The sequence below is a fragment of the Theobroma cacao genome, chromosome 5 (assembly GCF_053813885.1).
Source record: "Theobroma cacao isolate CCN51 chromosome 5, ASM5381388v1, whole genome shotgun sequence".
In the NCBI taxonomy this organism is placed as follows: domain Eukaryota; kingdom Viridiplantae; phylum Streptophyta; class Magnoliopsida; order Malvales; family Malvaceae; genus Theobroma; species Theobroma cacao.
Genome location: NC_142643.1, coordinates 40,154,160 through 40,173,084, shown reverse-complemented (window position 1 = coordinate 40,173,084; position 18,925 = coordinate 40,154,160). Strand labels below are relative to the sequence as shown.

The following is an 18,925-nucleotide window of genomic DNA, read 5'->3' as shown; positions in this document are numbered from 1 at the left end:
ATATTCACTTTTCAAAAAAAAAATTGAATCTTTACAAAAAAATTAATTTTGCATTCAACTTTTCTTAAAAAAGTATTATCTTAAGCCCCTTTTAATTTTTTACATTAAAATAAAAAAAATTTTCAATTCTTTTTATATGGAATATGAATTATTATATTTGTAATTAAATTTTTTATTCAAAAAAAGGAATTTATAAACTGTTATAAATACAATAATTGCACACAAATTTAGTGTTTGTGCACATTATTTTCACTTTTACTTAGAATTTTTTTGGACAAATCATTTTGATTATAAATACCAAATTTTATTTCGGCCCCTCTAATTAGATTATAAGGCTACCTGCTGAACGTACTGCATCACTGGGTATTCAATCCCTCGTTAAAAGTTCATTTCAAACCTTTACAACTGTTTGATGAATTGTCTCAAAAAAAAAATGGGCTGCTCTGTTTTAACATTTTTGAGTTACTAATATATCCCGGCCGATTCGTTGCAGAAGATTGAGAAGGAAAGATGGATACTAAGTTGGCCAACACTTGGCGTTTGACAGTGAATGAGAAGAATTTCATCAAAACAGCTTTACTTTCTGAAGTAAGAATAGATGGTCGAAAACCCTTTGAATTTCGTAATATCATCATCAACTTTGGCAGGCAAGTTCAGTCTTACTTTTATTTATGTTATTTGCTAGTAAAATTTCCTGGGTTCCTTTTGTTTTTTCAGCTTTGATGTTTATAACTGTTCTGTTTGGTTTAACAATGCGGGTATTCAATTTTAGAACTCAATTAAAAGATTTTTTTGGGTACTTTTTTTCAAGAGTTCAAGTGAAGAAACGGCGAATTATATTTCTCTATGATTGTTTAGAATATATGCTAATGAAAATTAGGCTCTGTTTATTTGTTACTTTTGTTAATTATAATTTTTTTGCCATTTGTTTTTGCTTTGTAAACAATTTCTAAAATGCGAGAATTAGCAGTAGAAAGTAAATCGTTTTACTTGATTAAAATGAACAAGTAATTAAAATGCAACAACAATTCTAATGTAATTATTCTATATAAAAGTAAAATCATGCATTTTGTTCTCCAAAAGAAGCTACAATTTTAAATTTTAATTATCCAAATAATATATTTGCTTATGAATCCTAATGTAAGCAAAAAGCAACAACCAAAGGGTACCTTAGTTTAGTAGGTACATTTGCTGAAGTGTACGGGAGGAAAGGGAATTTAAACCTTAGACCTCAACCTTTCAAATAAGGGTAAGAACTGGTAGACCAAGTCTTTGTTGTTATGCTAAATTGGTTCTTTGTTGTTATGTTGTATTTCGCAGTGAAGATGGGTTGGCAGAGGTGCAGCTGGGCCAGACTCGTGTTATGGGCGTTGTGACGGCTAAATTGGTTCAGCCTTATCAAGACCGGCCTAATGAAGGAACACTTACAATCTATACGGAGTTTTCACCAATGGCTGATCCATCATTTGAGACAGGCCGTCCTGGAGAATCTGCTGTTGAGTTGGGACGTATAGTAGATCGTGGTCTAAGGTGATCTTTCTTTTATTAATGTCACAGAGATCATTCTCAAGTACTTGTTATTAATTCTATTTTGCTAATTATGGATGTTTCTTTTAGATTATAGCAAAATTTACAAGCTATTGGGAATGTTGTGGCATCTATATTGTGGCTCATTACAGTGTAAACTTGTATATGTAGTTGAAGGTTTAGAGCACTCTTGCAGGGAAAGTAGGGCTGTAGATACTGAATCACTTTGCATTGTTGCTGGCAAGTTAGTATGGGGCATCCGTATTGATCTCCACATCCTAGATAATGGGGGGTATGACCAAAGTCCATCTTATGCGTTTTGCCAAATATCATTATTTAACATGTTTTCTCTCCCCTAATGTTAAATGTTTACATTATCTTTTACCAATATGCCTTTATGGAAACAGAAACCTGGTTGATGCTGCTAATATTGCTGCTTTGGCTGCTCTTATGACCTTTCGAAGGCCTGAATGCTCACTAGGAGGAGAAGATGGTCAGGAAGTAATAATACATCCACCTGAGGTGATTTCCCAGATGTCTTGGCATTGAACCTTTTTTCTGCATTTCTTGTTCTAGTTGAAAAATATATGTTTTAAGTTGATAAGAATTTAGTGACTTTTTAGACCTGCATTTTGATGCTTTTGCATTTATAAGAATTACACAGCCAAAGGAAAATAAAAACTAAGGCAATTACACCAAATCAGAAAGGCTGTAATTAACAAAAAGGTTTTGTGAAGTTCTAATGCCTTCTTTGAATCAATTCATTTATTTGATTGTACTCATGTCTTATTAACTTACCAGCCAGGAGTTTGTTATTTTCTTTCATATTTGAAATCAGTTGGTTAGTTTTCTGCAGAAGCTTGATGGCGGGTAACGTATACTATAGTAAGGATTGTACTTATACCTTATAAATCTACTAGTAAGGATATGCGCTTCCATCGTATAATTTAGATGTCTTAATTTTTCTAATCAATTTGGAATCTGTTGTCTAGTTTGTCGTTGAAGCTTCATTGCGGATAACACATTCTATCATAATTTATATCTATTGCAATGTTCAATGGTCCATTTTAATCCAAATATGATTCTCATGTAACGTCTAATGCTGTTGCAGAGACAAAAAAAGTCATGAATATATGTTCTATATGTAGATTCTGCAGAATGTGTTGTTTCCAGAAGTTAATAGTTTTCAACGGTTGGTGATCTTTGATGCGTTTTCATTTGGTAGTCACTTGACCTGGTTTACCTCTCTTCAGCTGCAGTTGTTTAGTTGGTGCTAGTTGCCCACAGACTGTTTTAATCCCTTGTACAGGGGCTAGTTTGAGCCCATTAAAAGCATGATAATTCAATTGAATTTGGACTAAGAAAACCATCCAGCTGCAGGTCTGAGCTATTCAGTTCTGTCTAAATAAGCCTTTAGGATGATTTCAACACAATTACATGGCTTAATCTTGCTGCCCAAAACTGCTAAAGTAAATAGAATTATTTTGATAATCCACTGGAATCCAGAGTCATTGGATATTTCAGCTCTCACATGTTTTTTGGAGTTTGAGATGGTTTTAATGTGTTTAGTGGTTCATTTCTTATCTGAAATCATAATCTGTGTCATTAAGGCATCTTTGTGGCCCTTGTTCCATAAAAATATGAGTTAGTCACCTGTTTGGCTTTGGCGGAAGTGAGCAAGTCATTCTGCTTGTTTCGATCCCTCTCAAAGTCAAATGTGCCCTCTTCTGATCTACTTGCTGCCACTATTTCCCACTTAGCCTATCTATCTACAAGCACTTCACTTTTTACTATTATTAAAAACCTTAAATTCCTATTCATCCAGGTGTAATCCACAATGTACAAAACTTACTCCATAAAAAAATCAGGAGTTTAATGATTTTGTTCATGCGTTGAAGATAACTAATTTGTTGTTGTTATGCTTCTCTTTTGTTTTAATTTAGCCTTTTGACTAAATTGTATATTGCAACACGTAGTTCTTAATAATATCTTTTCTTTTGATAGATGATTGAGCCACTTCCTTTGATAGTACATCATCTTCCAATAGCAATTACTTTTGGATTTTTTATTGATGAAAGCATTGTGGTAAGTAAACTTTTTTCTGTAACTTTCAGGCTACTTTTAAGGGAAACATCTTGTTCAAAGCTAAAGTTTGTATGCTTTCTTTCTGATGTGATGAGATGTCATGAAGGTGATAGATCCCACCCACAATGAGGAGGCTGTAATGGCTGGAAGAATGATTGCTACTGTTAACGCAAATGGTGACATTTGTGCAATTCAAAAAGCTGGAGGAGAAGGTGTCAGTCAGAGTGTTATCATGCAATGTTTGCAACTTGCTATTACAATGGCTGCGGCTATAACTAAGCAGATAAAAGAAGCAGTAAGTATTTTATCTTCAGGATAGTCTGTTGAAACTTGAGGGAAAATGCTTCTCAACTGCTCAGTTTATTTCCTTGGCATACCATAATAATTCGTTTATAGATTCTAATTGGTAGCTATGGAAGACAATTGTCAAGGAAACGTTCTTTTGAGAATTTGCAGCAATATGCTATTGAATTAGACTTTTTTTGGTTATTATTTATACCACATACTCCTTGGTTCCTGAAGCTAAAAGTAAGAAGTGCATTTGGATTAAAAAAAACAAAAAATATTGTTAAAGAATTAAAAATATACTTGGTATAGTTAACAACATGCATGTTTTACTTTTATATAGAGTAATTATGTTTGCTTTGGTGTAATATCTTAAGCAGTTGCTCATTTCTAATCAAATTTCATTATGCATTTTGCCATATAACTTTGCACTTTTGTCATCTCAATATGGTTGATTTACACCACTTGTTCTTATGTACTATTTTTTATACATAATAAGATTAAGCTGCCAAAAGAAGGGGCAAAATCTTTTGAATATGGCAAATATGCTGTTTTCCGAAGCTCGGAAATAAGATTGTTCTCCGATCGTGTTACTCCTACTCCACTTTGCCATCATCTCTCTGTAACTATTGAAGGGACACAACTGCTTCTGACATAACCCAGAGAAATACTGAACCAGAAAAAAAAAATTGGAAAGCTTCTGAGGAATCAAGTAGTGCAGCAATTAGATGGTTAATCGATTTTCTTTTTTCTTATATATGTAATTTCTATCCAATACAAAACTCTTTTCCAACATTTGTTGAATATGCATCTAGCGAAAGAAACAAATTCTTCCTCTTCGATCTTCTTACTTGTTTCAAGTAGCGTTTGCTCATTGAGCTTTTATTGTCTGCCTAGAATAATACTTGTCCAATAAATTGATGTAGGTTGAAGCATACAACTCAAAAAGAGCTTTACTGAAGATCAAGTGTGAGCCTAGTTGTGTTGGTACTAATATAAAAGAGAGCCAAAACCAATCCCTTGATACTAAGGGCGTTCAGTTGGCAGGTCAATATATGGAGAGATTGAAACTTGTATCGAGGGAAAGCTGTATAGGTCAAAGTAATGATGATGAGGCTGATTCAAAATTATCTGCACTGAGAAGTGGGACAGATGCCAATGGTATCAATTTTATCGGTGGCCCATTTAGTTGGTAAGATTTTAGCCTGTCAATATTCTTATATACTTATATATAATTTGTATATTTACTTAGTTTCTGGGAACTTTTGAATTGTATTTTAACCAAAACTGTGAAAAGAACCTTAGCCCCTTTATAGTGCCTTATCTTTTCTATGCATTTCAATTTAGTGTTCCTTTGTTTCAGATTAAAATCTTTATAATCCCAATTGAAATGGAGTTATGACCATGATGAATCAATCATTGAAGCAGCTCTTTTTATTTTGACTACAATTGATAGAACACATCTGATTTATTGAATTGATCCTTAACCAAAATATCTCTGATGTTTTGATTATCATATTATATGTTTTAATATCTTTTTCTTGTTCTATTCTTTCACAATATGACGGAATTTTGAAGAATTGATCAACAAGGATCAACTATTTAGGGTTCAGTATGATTCGAACCTTGTTTTGACTAGATCAATGGATGCATATACCTTTTTAAATTTTCAAATGCAGTGCAATATTATTTTTCTTGTTTGTTTTGCTGGTTTATTATTTATGCTACAACTTCATTATGCTATCAAAGCTTGAGTATAGTTTCAAAATATGCATGAAATTTGTTTGAGCTGGTTTTATCCAAAATACACTGTCTATTTACTTTAAGTGGTGAATATTTGACAAGTTTACCACATTGAAAAACTTGATATGACATTTTAAACTGAAACTAGAGCAAAAAGGGTGAGCACCACATTGATGATGTTTGTTGCATGTATCATCTAATAAGCTTTAGTTTCTCACATAATGCTTTGTGACTGGAACTTATTTATAGAAATCTTGCACTCCTTCAGTATATGGCTAGGAGAATTCCCTGCCATTCAATAAATTTTTGGGATGTATTCTGCAACCTGTCTTTCTTGTTGCGAATGTTTAAGTCCTTTCTTCAGGTTTAGCTGCATTTTTTTTTTGTTCTATTTGTGTTATGTGATAAGATATGATTTTGTGGGAAGTTAAAGAACCAGAGGCTTTCTGTCTTTACATTTTAATTCATTAAACTCTTTTAGCTAATGCTAAAACTTTTTCTTGCTCCTCAGGGATCCTTACTCAAAAGGTGTTGATCCAGAATTTTTGAAAGCTTCACTAGCTTCAAAAGGTATGCATTTTTGTTCCTTTTTTTGGTTCCCCTACTGAAAAATGGCCAGTGTGTGTTTCTCAAACTTCTTACTAGTGAACTTTTACCATCCTCATTTAAGTGCTTGGTCTCATTCATTACCTTCAAGTTAGGATCCAGCTGCTGGCTTTATTTTGCACAAGTTGACATAACTATTACTTACCCTCATGTTCATGGTATCCAAGTCACTGCATGTACATTCTCTCCATGAATAATCTTTGTTTCTCATAAACATAAAAGTGGTCCAGTCGGGATCTTAATAAGATATAGGCTTTGATTTATATCATAGTCTTAGATGTGTGGATAGAAACTCAAAAGACAAAAGCCTAATGCTGTTAACAATCAAGACCAATTATCTAAAAGTTAAGTTGCTAGAGTACCACCATTGCTAGGTTGGTCCTTTACTTTTACCGTATCTAAACATCTCTTGGTTTAGGAATAGGATCTAACCTTATATAAAATGAGGTCAACTTTATGAAAGTCCATTTCCTGCAAAACTAGAATACTGTTGTACCTGATGAATAATTATTTACACTTTCTTTTGAATGAAAGACTTCTTTACTGTCGAACAACTGGGTTGCAAATGGGGTCGATTTTATCTGAAGAACTTGGAAAGAAGTCATTAGTTTAGCATAAAACACAAGTTGATCTGTGTCTTCTCACCTGTGGAATTTGTAGGCTTATCAACTCCCAATAAGAAAAAGGGGTCAAGTAGTGACGAAAAGCCTGGAGAAGCTGAAAGAGAGGAGCCGTATAAAGATGTTAATCCAAAATCGTCAGCTGTTGATGCATCTGAAACTGAAATGCAGACTAAAGGGCAGAAAACATTGAAAGATGCTGTAAAACCTAAGAACAAGAGGAAAAAGAAGGGATCCTCTATGATTTAATTTGAGAACATATCTGTTACATCTTTAACATTTCACGCATGTTTGCATGTCAGTTGCCAAGTTATTAGTTAAAGCAAATCTTAGAGGATGCTTCATGAAATTCAGTTAATTTTTTGTTCCTAAAAGCTAAAACAGTTAATAAGTTTAAATGAGTGAAATAAATAATTTAGAAATAATTAGATAATTCAAATAATGGTTGACAAGAGTTTTAGTGGGGGTGAAAGGAGAGATGGGGAGCCTCTATCATTAGATCATTATGGTGAAAGGCCTGCAACTCCAAACGAATATCCACTTCTCGGCCTGGACCGGAGTTTGAATACTTCTTTTAGGCCTCCAATATTTGGTAATGAACATAGGAGTGAATAATAAAACAATCAATACGTTAATATTGCACATGAATTGATGATGAAGCATATGCCACTGCATAAACGTTACTACTAGGTTCCCCTTTATACTGGCGAAAAGGCCAAAAGCGGAGTGGCGGTGGGGTGCATCTGTTCGTAGTCTAACAGCAATATAAGGTAACGCGGTTGGGGGACCACAGCTGAGGTCAACCTGGGACGTGCAAGCAATGAATTCAATGCAATTCAAATTCAGTCGGCAATCATCATTCTTTTTTTTTAATTTCTTCCACCATACAAAGCTTACCTCTGGTTACTCAACCATAGCCTATGCTGTATTGTAAAGATCAAGAGTTACTTATCCTTGTGTATCTTTAAAAGAAAATGTTAATGTTCAACAGTTGGATTACTTGAATTATTCATAAATATTGTTAATTTATATTTCATGTCGTTCTTTGAGTAATCCAATAATATAAAAATAAACAAAACAACATCAATTCCTTATTTTTTTAACTCAATATGCAATATGTTTTCATATATGACGTACGTGGCCTACAAATGCTTTAAGAATGAGCATTAAAAATTTCTCTTTTAACTAACTCGCATAGATTATGTAATTGAAAATTATTTTTATCCTATCTCTTGAGTTGGGTCGCCTACCAATCTTGAACGGATTTCTTCATTTTAGGCTAAAATATTACACGTTGCTTTCAAAAGTTACCATCATCATCGAAAAATTATATATTTAATCGTATAATTTCAACAATATTGCTGGAAATTAAGGAACATAAAAAAATTTAATATGGTAAATTATATTTTAGATTATTATTTTTGTATAACTATGTTTAATATTGACAGATTTTTTTTTAACTAAATACACATGTTTTAATCGATTAAGCACAGATAGAGATTTTAAAATTTTATTACCGGTGCATAAAGAGTGATAAGTTTTAGACTTTTCCATTTATTTATTATAGCAGTGCCAGAATCTGAAAAGAAATGGAAAATATGATTTTGCCAAAAGGCAGCCTAAGTCAAAGAAATGTGATCACATGAAAATTTAAGTCTCCTACGTTAACAGCCGCATAAGTTAGAATGGCAACCCTTTTGACAATCTTTTCCTTAACAAATTCACACACATATATTATAGCAATTAATTTGTTCACACATACATATATTGTAGCAATTAATTTACATATTACATCACTGAAAGTTACTAAAGAGCACATTCAAATTAACACAATTCGATAATCCCTCTTATATAAATTTTTTTAGTAATTTGTACTTTGAAATTTTGAAATTAAAAGTTTAAATTTTTGTAATTAATAAGGTCTGTGTACTTTGTGTTGCAACTTACACCCCTTTTGCAAATTTAAAATGGCAGTCGTAGATTGCAAGTGGGACATTGAAGCAGCCATTTCTTCCACCAGGGCAGCATTAAAATGATGGTCTTGATGACTGATTCAAAGTATAATCAATTACAAGGTCGTCTCTTTTTTTATCTTTGATTTAGTGTTCTACTTTTATATTAGTGCTATCTTTATTGTTCTACAATGAGTAAGATGGCTTTTCTGTACCCACATTGCATACATATATTTCACCAAATGCCCCTTCTTTCTCTTTCTCTATGCACAAATAAATATACATTTTCGTTTTGTAAATCACGTGTTATTTATCTAATTGCACTTAAGTATTTTATTTATTACATAATATTACGTGAATTTGAGTCACATTTGAATTTTTTTTACTAAAAGTGGTGTAAGTCTCTATATATAATGTATCAAATAATTTTTACAATACAAATTAAGCACTTGTAAAAATGTTATTATTAAAAATTCAATACTTAACTTTCAATGCTGAATCGTTGATAGACACGGATTCTATATTATATATTAAACAATAGCTCAGTTAATTTCTTCACAAGTTAATAAAATTTTGCTCAAGCTCAAACACGAAATTGAAACGTATTGACCGACCATAATTGATTCCCAACCTTACGTATCAAATCGATTCTTATTATATTTCTCAAATTCAGACTCAGTAAATTATATAATATAATATTATTTATTAAGATTAATATAATATTATTTATTAAGATTAATATAATATTATTTATTAAGATTAATAAGACTGTTTAAATAAAGTTAATTCAACTTGTGGGCCTCATGTGATGATGTTGAATTGGCAACATTGATTGAGTGCAACACATGCTTTTTGTTTATACTTTTTTTTTTATTTGAACTTGAAAGGAAAATTTGTTTTTCACTTATTTAATAGAAAAAATAAAAAAATTAATAAAAATAAATAATTTTCACTTTTTTCTTAATATTTTGTTTTTAGTTTTGAGGTTTATAAATAAAACAAATGTATGAGTAAATTTGTTAAAAAAAGTATTACCGCTATTATTATAACGATTGCATATAGAAGTAAAATAATCACCTTTGTTAATATAATGAGTATTTTGAATCAAAATCGATGAAATTTAATTTAACTTATTTTTGTATTTTATTATAAAATTATAGAAAATAACTAGTAATAAATTTTAGAAGTACTATATCTCATTAAATTAATATTCTAAATCTATTCTTAGCTATGATACTTAATTTGTATTTTGCCCAATACCCTTGATACATATAGTTTTCACTTTCGTACATCATGATAAATTTCAGTGAGGCCCTATACAACCAACAGGTTAAGTTACTGTTTCCAAATATTTTTTATATAAACAAAACAATTAGAAACTCATAAATTGGGCCATATTGGTGTTATAAGGGTCGGACCATTTGTCTAAACCAATCCCTGTGGATTGATTTGAGTTGACTTGATTAAATTGAATTTTAAAATAAGTATAATATTTTAAAAAGTTTTTGAATTGTTTAAAAAATATTTAAATAAGTTTTATTTATATTATATTTAATTAAGTTTTTATATTTTTATTTACACTGAAATATTTAACTCATTAGTTGGTGCACAATCTCTTACCTTAAGAGCAAGGTTCAAATCTCCTATTTCTTAATTATAATTTTTTTTATATTTTTATTTAGATTAAATAAAATTATTTATAAATTATCATTAATAAAAAATCACTTGTTATTTTTATGTTTGTATAATGTTGATGTGAATAGTGAATATGCCATGTGATGATACTATTATGATACATAAACATGTTACGTTATCATCTATTATGATATGTTAATATATTACGTTAATACTACGTGATTGAAAATAACACATTACGATTTAATTAATAATAATTAATCAACTGTCAATTATAAGAGTTTATTTAATTTAAAATAAAAATATAAAAATTTAATTAAAAATAATAAAAAATAAAATTTTATTTTAATAAATAGTTTAGAGTTTTTTTTAAGTATTATGTCTTTAAAATATTATTATATAAATAAGTAATAAATTTTTATGTGTTTTAAATTTATTTAAAATAAATTAAAAACATTTAAATATTTAATTAAAAATTAATACATAATAAACACTGACTTTTTTTTTTAAATGTATAAAATGGTGGGCTAATTAGATCGGGTTGAACGTGATCCTACATAATCCATGAACATGAAAACTAAATAAAAATATTAAGACAGTCAAAGAGAGTAGTTGATACGCGCCATAAGGAATGTGAAACTGACATTCTTGGGAGGAATGTCCATAGCGAATAGAGCAGACGAGACAGACGGGCACTCGCTAATCATTCCGCTCTTTACGCATTCAGATATTTCAATGGCACTTCTGTAAATCAGTCATAACCCATTGGCTGTTTTGGAAATCCATCATTAAACCCCAAATAATTACATAAGGGCATTTCAGGAACCCAAAAGTACCAAAGGAACTACAAATACATTTCCCAATAAAGAACCAATCATAAAAGCAGAAAGGGAACAACTGGCAGTTTTTTAGAGGCCAGTGGAAAACGATTGCAGTTAGTATCATTGTTTACATTCGTAGAGGATTGCTAAATCTTGCAAAGGAGTACAGCTAAATAACAACTAGCATTTGACACGTCAACACGTTTACACCAAGAGGCCACGATTCAACGGTTTACTCAGCTGCTTCTTCTTCTTCATTTTGTTAATAATTATTTTTCATAGCAAGTCTAATTCATTGGAATTATCCAATTTTAATCCAAGTATAATAACACCTTAATGCCAGTACCAATTGGCCAACCAAAAGATAAAGCAAAGACATTGAATTATTAACAATATTGTATGCAAATTTTATAAATTTTTCTAAAATAACATTGAATTATTAACAATATTGTTTGCAAATTTTCTAAAATAATAAAAATCAACATAAGAACTTCCTTTTTTTTTTTTGAAGTAGGGTTTTTCATGTTAATCTCAAATTAAGGGTTATTCAAATTTTATTTGAACTTAGCAATAATTTGAGTCAAAATCAAATATTTAGGGTTAGGGAAGTCAAATTTGAATATCTTATAAGTAAATTAATGCACTTAAACACTGCATTATAATTCATCATGGGAAGTCACATGAATCTTTTACATCATCAAGTTCCACCCAAGGTTGGTGTTACTGCAATGGATAAAGTCATTTCACTAAGCAAAGAATTATAACCCAAAAAGATTTTTCATGTACCATTTGATTTCACCATGATCCCAATCATGTATTATGACCCCATATTCATGCTCATCTTCTCCTCCTTTTAACATTCTGTTTTCCCCTTTTTCTCTTAAAAGAAAACAAAATCGACCTCATGACAAAATAAATCAAACAAAGTATGATGGAAATGTCAGCTTGGCCACATGAACTTTTGGGATTGTATATTCCTTCACGTTATACAAAAACTTTTCATCTCTTTTGATACCCTTTAATCTTGTCTTTCTCATTCTTGCTTCAAAATTCCCATAAAACCCTTCCCTCTTAATCTAATCCAAAAGCCAATCATCCTCTTTAATGACTAATGAGTCTTTTTCTTCTGCTTTGGGTGATTAGAAAGCAACCCAAAATTTTCTCCATCTTGTCCAAAATCAACACCTAAAACCTGCCCCCAAGTAAGAAAAAGGAAAACCAAATCCCAATCTCATAAAAATAGAGAGCCGGTCAGGGGCAGTCTTTTATATTTTCAGTAGCCGGCCATCCAACAAAAGACCAACTCATAGTTTTATTAAACTTTTCACACGTTCTCTTCTTCTTCACTTCACCACTTCTCAGAGAACCCCATTACACAGAAACTTCTCTTTCCAAAACCCAACTCAGCAAAGCTATATGCAGAAACATGGCGTGTTTTTCTTTTTATATAACATTAAATAACTATAAAGTCCAACAATCGTGATGTCTTAGTGCTTGTAGTTTTTGCTTCTCACGACCTAGTCTCTCTGTCTCTCTGTCTCTCTCTCTTTTCTTACAAGTTTTAATAGACAACAGTTGGAGACCAGCAAAAGGAATTTGAATTGTTCAGATTTCTAAGAGGTCCGCAAACAAGGCTTTGTCAATATTGGACAAAGGGATCTAATAAAAAAAATCCTTTTAAAGACTTCATCAGGTTTTTAAAGTAGACAGGAACAAAAAGGTGAGCTTTTTATTGTGGTGGTTTTTCTAATGCTAAGTCTAAGATCTGTATTTTGATTTGTTTTAGATATGTTTTGATCATTTCTTCCTTAAAGGTATATTGGGTCTCTGGGGTCTTTTGTTTGGTTGATGGGGCAATGTGGGAGAAACAGAGGGAAAATATGAGGTTTTGGACAAAGCGTATTTTTTGATTTGAATATTCAGAGGTACCCTTTTGTCTACTTAGTGTATTTTGCTTGGATTTTTTGTGGGGTTGAAGTTTAGATTTGGTTTTGAGGTATATTGATTTATCTTTGTTTGCTTCCTTTTTTTCTTTGAGTGTCTATTAGATTTGGTGCTGTGTGAGATGTTTTTAGTGGTGTAGAAGAAAGCGAAGATTTTTTGTTTGGTTGCTAAGAAACTGTAGGAGACCGAGGGAAAGTTCTTGCATTATCGTGCTGAGCGAAAACAGTCTACCCAACTAAGTCAAGTCCTTATTGTAGTTACTTTTTCTTGGCAGCTAAAAATCTTGTTCGACAGTTAAGGAACGATCTGCTACTGTATAGCGAGTTCTTCGTTTTTTATTTGCTGATGTTGAACTAATTTGAAGTTAGTCATATAATTTATATATCTTTACTATCTACTGTTCAAATCTCCAAATCATTGGTGGTTTTTAAGTTTGCTTTCCTGTTGATATTGACAATCAAATAGAGGATCAGATTGTAGTTTTCGGTATATAATTTCTTTTACAATGCTTGATTGTCTGTTGCGAAATCTTTAGTAGTGCTTCTCCTGATGATATTTTCTTGTGTTATGGAAATTCAGGACCAAGGGATCTAAGGATAATTCTCTGGTAGTGCTCAAAAATGGCATCAAAGTCTTTCAAAGGGAGCCGATCATCTTTATCAATTTCCTCTGATGCAGCAGAGTCACATAAGCCTCCAATACCTCCAACTGTGACATTTGGCCGGAGAACTTCCTCGGGTCGTTATGTGAGCTATTCAAGGGATGATCTTGATAGTGAACTTGGTAGTAGTGATTTCATGAACTATACAGTGCATATACCACCCACCCCTGACAACCAACCCATGGACCCTTCTATTTCTCAAAAGGTTGAAGAGCAATATGTATCGAATTCACTTTTTACTGGTGGATTCAATAGTGTTACAAGAGCTCATCTCATGGACAAGGTGATTGAGTCTGAAGCGAACCATCCCCAGATGGCTGGTGCAAAAGGATCTTCATGTGCAATCCCTGGGTGTGATGCAAAGGTGATGAGTGATGAACGTGGTGCAGATATTCTCCCTTGTGAGTGTGATTTCAAAATTTGTCGGGATTGTTATATTGATGCAGTTAAAACAGGGGGTGGAATGTGCCCTGGATGTAAGGAGCCATATAAGAACACAGATCTGGATGAAACAGCTGTGGATAATAATGCCAGGCCACTTCCACTTCCTCCACCTGGGACGATGTCCAAAATGGAGAGGAGGTTGTCCTTAATGAAGTCAACTAAGTCAGTGCTGATGAGGAGTCAAACGGGAGATTTTGATCACAATCGTTGGCTGTTTGAGACTAGAGGGACTTATGGTTATGGCAATGCTATATGGCCAAAGGATGGTAATCTAGGAAATGGAAACAATGATGAAGTTGTTGAGCCGCAAGAGTTGATAAGCAAACCATGGAGGCCACTTACTAGGAAATTAAAAATACCGGCAGCTGTTCTCAGCCCATATCGGTATAGTTCTCATTGCTGGATTGTTCATAATGTTATATTTCTTCTATATGTTTTTAGATTTTACTATGGCAATTACACATTTGAAGGTTTAAGGTTTTGTACTGCCACATTTCTGTCCAAGCTAGGACAGGAATGGAAAGTACCCTGCTAAATGACATGCATATGCACAGTAGCTTAACATGATTGCACAACATATTGATAAACCTAGGAAGGTGAAAATTATGTTAATCCTGTTTCTCCTCTTTGTTTCATTTACCTTTAACCTTTCTTTGTTTTTTATTTTTTTAAAAATAAACCTGCATATGAGTGGCTCTGCTGATTTATGAGGTTAAAATTATGTAGTTATAGCTGGTAAATGGAAAAGAATTCTGTCAAAAGTGAATTTATATAATATATGATATTCTTTTAACTTTATGTTTATTTCCTAATTTTCTTATTATTAAATTGCTTGTAAATTAAAAAAATCTCTTTTATCTGCTTCAAAACTGTAAATTAAAAGATGAATTAATAATACGTATTCGTGCACAACATATGTATAATCATGCAGTAGTGCTTAGAGAAACAGAATAGAGTCCAGGTCACTGACAGACTTCCTAGACACTATACCAACCAGTTCATTGGAACCTTTTACTTGTTGCAATAGTTCATCTTAGTTTTCTTTAACAAGTCATGGAACATTTCCATTTCTACTGAAGAGTTTTTCATATGCATTGCATGCATTCATGTCTTCGTTGTTGGTAACATTATGATTTTTATCATTCACTAACTTTGATTTCTGTGTCATGTATGCTTTCAGGCTTCTAATTTTTTTGAGAGTTGTTGTTCTTGCATTGTTTTTGGCTTGGAGGATCAACCATCCAAACAATGATGCAATTTGGCTATGGGGAATGTCTGTGGTTTGTGAAATTTGGTTTGCTTTTTCATGGCTTCTTGACCAACTGCCCAAGCTCTGCCCAATCAATCGTGCTACAGATCTTAATGTGTTGAAGGACAAATTCGAAACACCAAGCCCTAGCAACCCTACTGGAAAATCTGACCTGCCAGGCATAGATGTCTTTGTCTCGACTGCAGATCCAGAGAAAGAACCACCTCTTGTCACTGCAAACACTATCTTGTCGATTCTAGCTGCAGATTACCCAGTTGAAAAACTTGCTTGTTATGTTTCTGATGATGGAGGAGCACTTTTAACATTCGAGGCCATGGCAGAAGCAGCAAGTTTTGCTAATATTTGGGTTCCATTTTGCCGTAAACATGGTATTGAACCCAGGAATCCAGAATCTTACTTCAATCTGAAGAGGGATCCTTACAAGAATAAAGTCAAACCAGATTTTGTCAAGGACCGTCGACGAGTTAAACGTGAGTATGATGAATTCAAGGTCCGTATAAATAGTTTGCCAGACTCCATCCGCCGTAGGTCCGATGCCTATCACGCAAGGGAGGAAATCAAGGCAATGAAGCTTCAGAGACAGAATAGGGAAGATGAACCTGTAGAGAGTGTGAAGATTCCAAAAGCAACATGGATGGCTGATGGCACTCATTGGCCAGGAACTTGGTTGAATGCAGCATCTGAGCACTCCCGGGGTGACCATGCTGGTATAATACAGGTATTTATTATTATTAAAAGATTTTCACATTTTCAACTAGTAGATTGTATGAACATATTTTCACCCTTTGTTGTGCTTTAAATTGGTAATAATGAGTTTTAAGAGGTTCTTCATTTAGGGGAAAAGTGAAGTCGAGATAAGCTGACAATGTGATGCTGATATTTTCCTTTTCATTTCTTAATTTTTGTTTGCACAGGTGATGTTGAAACCTCCCAGTGATGAACCATTACATGGAACTGCTGATGATGGGCCCATTGATCTCACTGATGTTGATATTCGTCTCCCATTGCTTGTTTATGTTTCTCGTGAGAAGCGCCCAGGCTATGATCACAATAAGAAGGCAGGTGCCATGAATGCCCTGGTTCGGGCATCTGCAATTATGTCCAATGGCCCATTCATCCTGAACCTTGACTGTGATCACTATATCTACAACTCTCAGGCAATGAGGGAAGGCATGTGCTTTATGATGGATCGAGGAGGTGACCGCATTTGTTATGTCCAGTTCCCTCAGAGGTTTGAGGGTATTGACCCTTCTGATCGATATGCCAATCACAATACCGTTTTCTTTGATGTGAACATGCGAGCCCTCGATGGTCTTATGGGCCCTGTCTATGTTGGAACTGGATGTCTCTTTCGAAGGGTTGCCCTTTATGGCTTTGACCCACCTCGATCAAAAGAACACCATCCTGGTTGCTGCAGTTGCTGCTTTTTTGGTCGTAACAACAAGCATTCCTCAATGGCACACACTCCTGAGGAAAACCATGCTCTGAGAATGGGCGATTCTGATGATGAGGAAATGAATCTCTCCCTGCTTCCTAAGAGGTTTGGGAACTCGACATTTCTCATTGATTCAATTCCAATTGCCGAGTTTCAAGGTCGTCCCCTTGCTGATCACCCAGCTGTGAAGAATGGGCGCCCACCTGGTGCTCTCACTATTCCTCGTGAACTTCTTGATGCCTCAACTGTTGCAGAGGCAATCAGTGTCATTTCATGCTGGTATGAGGACAAGACTGAGTGGGGACACCGTGTTGGGTGGATTTATGGGTCTGTTACTGAGGATGTGGTCACTGGGTATAGAATGCACAACAGAGGATGGAAATCAGTTTATTGTGTGACCAAGCGAGATGCTTTCCGTGGAACTGCTCCAATCAATCTCACTGATAGGCTTCACCAAGTCCTGCGTTGGGCTACTGGTTCTGTTGAGATTTTCTTTTCCCGTAACAATGCCTTCCTTGCTAGCCCAAGAATGAAGTTGCTGCAGAGGATTGCGTATCTTAATGTTGGAATCTATCCCTTCACCTCCATTTTCCTGATTGTCTACTGTTTCCTCCCTGCACTTTCCCTTTTCTCTGGCCAGTTCATTGTTCAGACCCTCAATGTCACTTTCCTTACTTACCTCCTCACCATTACAGTGACTCTTTGTTTGCTAGCTGTGCTTGAAATTAAGTGGTCTGGCATTGAGTTAGAAGAATGGTGGAGAAATGAGCAGTTTTGGTTGATTGGCGGGACAAGTGCTCATCTTGCTGCTGTGCTTCAGGGGCTCTTGAAAGTGATTGCTGGGATTGAGATTTCTTTCACATTGACATCAAAATCAGCGGGAGATGATGTGGATGATGAGTTTGCTGATCTCTACGTTGTCAAATGGACTTCTTTGATGATACCACCAATCACGATCATGATGATCAACTTAATAGCAATAGCAGTCGGGTTTAGCCGAACAATTTACAGTGTTATTCCACAGTGGAGTCGTCTACTAGGTGGAGTTTTCTTCAGTTTCTGGGTTTTGGCTCATCTCTATCCTTTTGCTAAAGGGCTTATGGGAAGAAGAGGGAGGACACCTACCATTGTTTTTGTGTGGTCAGGTCTTATTGCCATCACCATATCCCTCCTTTGGGTGGCAATCAACCCCCCATCTGGTACCAACCAAATTGGAGGCTCATTCCAGTTCCCTTGATAGGACATTCTTTATGTTAAGGTGAATCAGTTCAATGATATTCCTTTATTTATTCTTTTTTTTTTCTTTCATGCGAGCAGATTATGCTCGTTAAAAGACTAGGCATGTTGTATATCATGTGCCCATTGGAATGTACCTAAACAGTAACTTGCAGCAATTTAGTGAGGTTGGATGGGATCCAAAGACTGGGAACTGGTTTCCCTGCTTTTTTGTTCTTACTGTATGATTTTTACTGGGATTACTCAATGGTACCTCAATTTTTTCTGGATGACCATCTTTATAATGCATTCATTTTGTACCTTTGATACAAATGTCAAACTCGAAAGCACAACGATCTGAACCCAAGATAATTCAATTATTTTTCGATTTAAAATGACCCGACTTGACCAGTCTAATTACCACCTCTAAATTGTAGTGGTTATTCTTCAAAAGTTTGAACTTTTAAATTCTCGCAGACGTGCAACAGAGATGGGTTGTTTGTGCTCTACACCTCTTCCAGAGGCCTGTGTCTTTCGAATCTTTAAAAATGTTGGGTTATTTGGACAACGAATTCTTAAATCAACATGCAGGAAGTATGAGGTCAGTGGTTGAGGCAGCACATAAGCATGCCCAATCTAACCTCGATTCCTCCACTAACCGTGCTCCCTTTATAACAACACA

The 18,925-nt window shown here is 33.9% G+C and overlaps 2 protein-coding genes across 6 annotated transcripts; both read left to right on the top strand.

Moving 5' to 3' along the window:
• The first annotated feature begins 231 nt into the window (after positions 1 to 231).
• LOC18599513 (exosome complex component RRP45A-like) lies at positions 232 to 7,215 on the top strand. Of its 3 annotated transcripts, XM_007029517.3 has the most exons (10): positions 232 to 363; positions 494 to 647; positions 1,321 to 1,530; positions 1,724 to 1,819; positions 1,935 to 2,049; positions 3,532 to 3,612; positions 3,719 to 3,907; positions 4,824 to 5,089; positions 6,152 to 6,210; positions 6,907 to 7,215. In XM_007029517.3, the coding sequence occupies exons 2-10, from the start codon at positions 511 to 513 to the stop codon at positions 7,113 to 7,115; spliced, it is 1,362 nt and encodes a 453-aa protein (XP_007029579.3). In that variant the 5' UTR covers positions 232 to 363; positions 494 to 510; the 3' UTR covers positions 7,116 to 7,215. The 3 variants fall into 3 exon arrangements, with proteins under 3 accessions (XP_007029579.3, XP_017976069.2, XP_017976068.2); XM_018120580.2 differs by lacking the exon at positions 232 to 363 and having other exon boundaries at positions 372 to 647; positions 1,992 to 2,049; XM_018120579.2 differs by lacking the exon at positions 232 to 363 and having other exon boundaries at positions 372 to 647.
• Positions 7,216 to 12,443: 5,228 nt separating this feature from the next.
• On the top strand, positions 12,444 to 18,533 carry LOC18599512 (cellulose synthase-like protein D3). Of its 3 annotated transcripts, XM_088806813.1 has the most exons (6): positions 12,444 to 12,994; positions 13,089 to 13,199; positions 13,323 to 13,511; positions 13,798 to 14,707; positions 15,504 to 16,311; positions 16,508 to 18,533. In XM_088806813.1, exons 4-6 carry the CDS (start codon positions 13,839 to 13,841, stop codon positions 18,263 to 18,265), a joined length of 3,435 nt encoding a protein of 1,144 aa, XP_088662939.1. In that variant the 5' UTR covers positions 12,444 to 12,994; positions 13,089 to 13,199; positions 13,323 to 13,511; positions 13,798 to 13,838; the 3' UTR covers positions 18,266 to 18,533. The 3 variants fall into 3 exon arrangements, with proteins under 3 accessions (XP_088662939.1, XP_088662940.1, XP_017977214.2); XM_088806814.1 differs by lacking the exon at positions 13,323 to 13,511; XM_018121725.2 differs by lacking the exons at positions 13,089 to 13,199; positions 13,323 to 13,511.
• Positions 18,534 to 18,925: the final 392 nt, after the last annotated feature.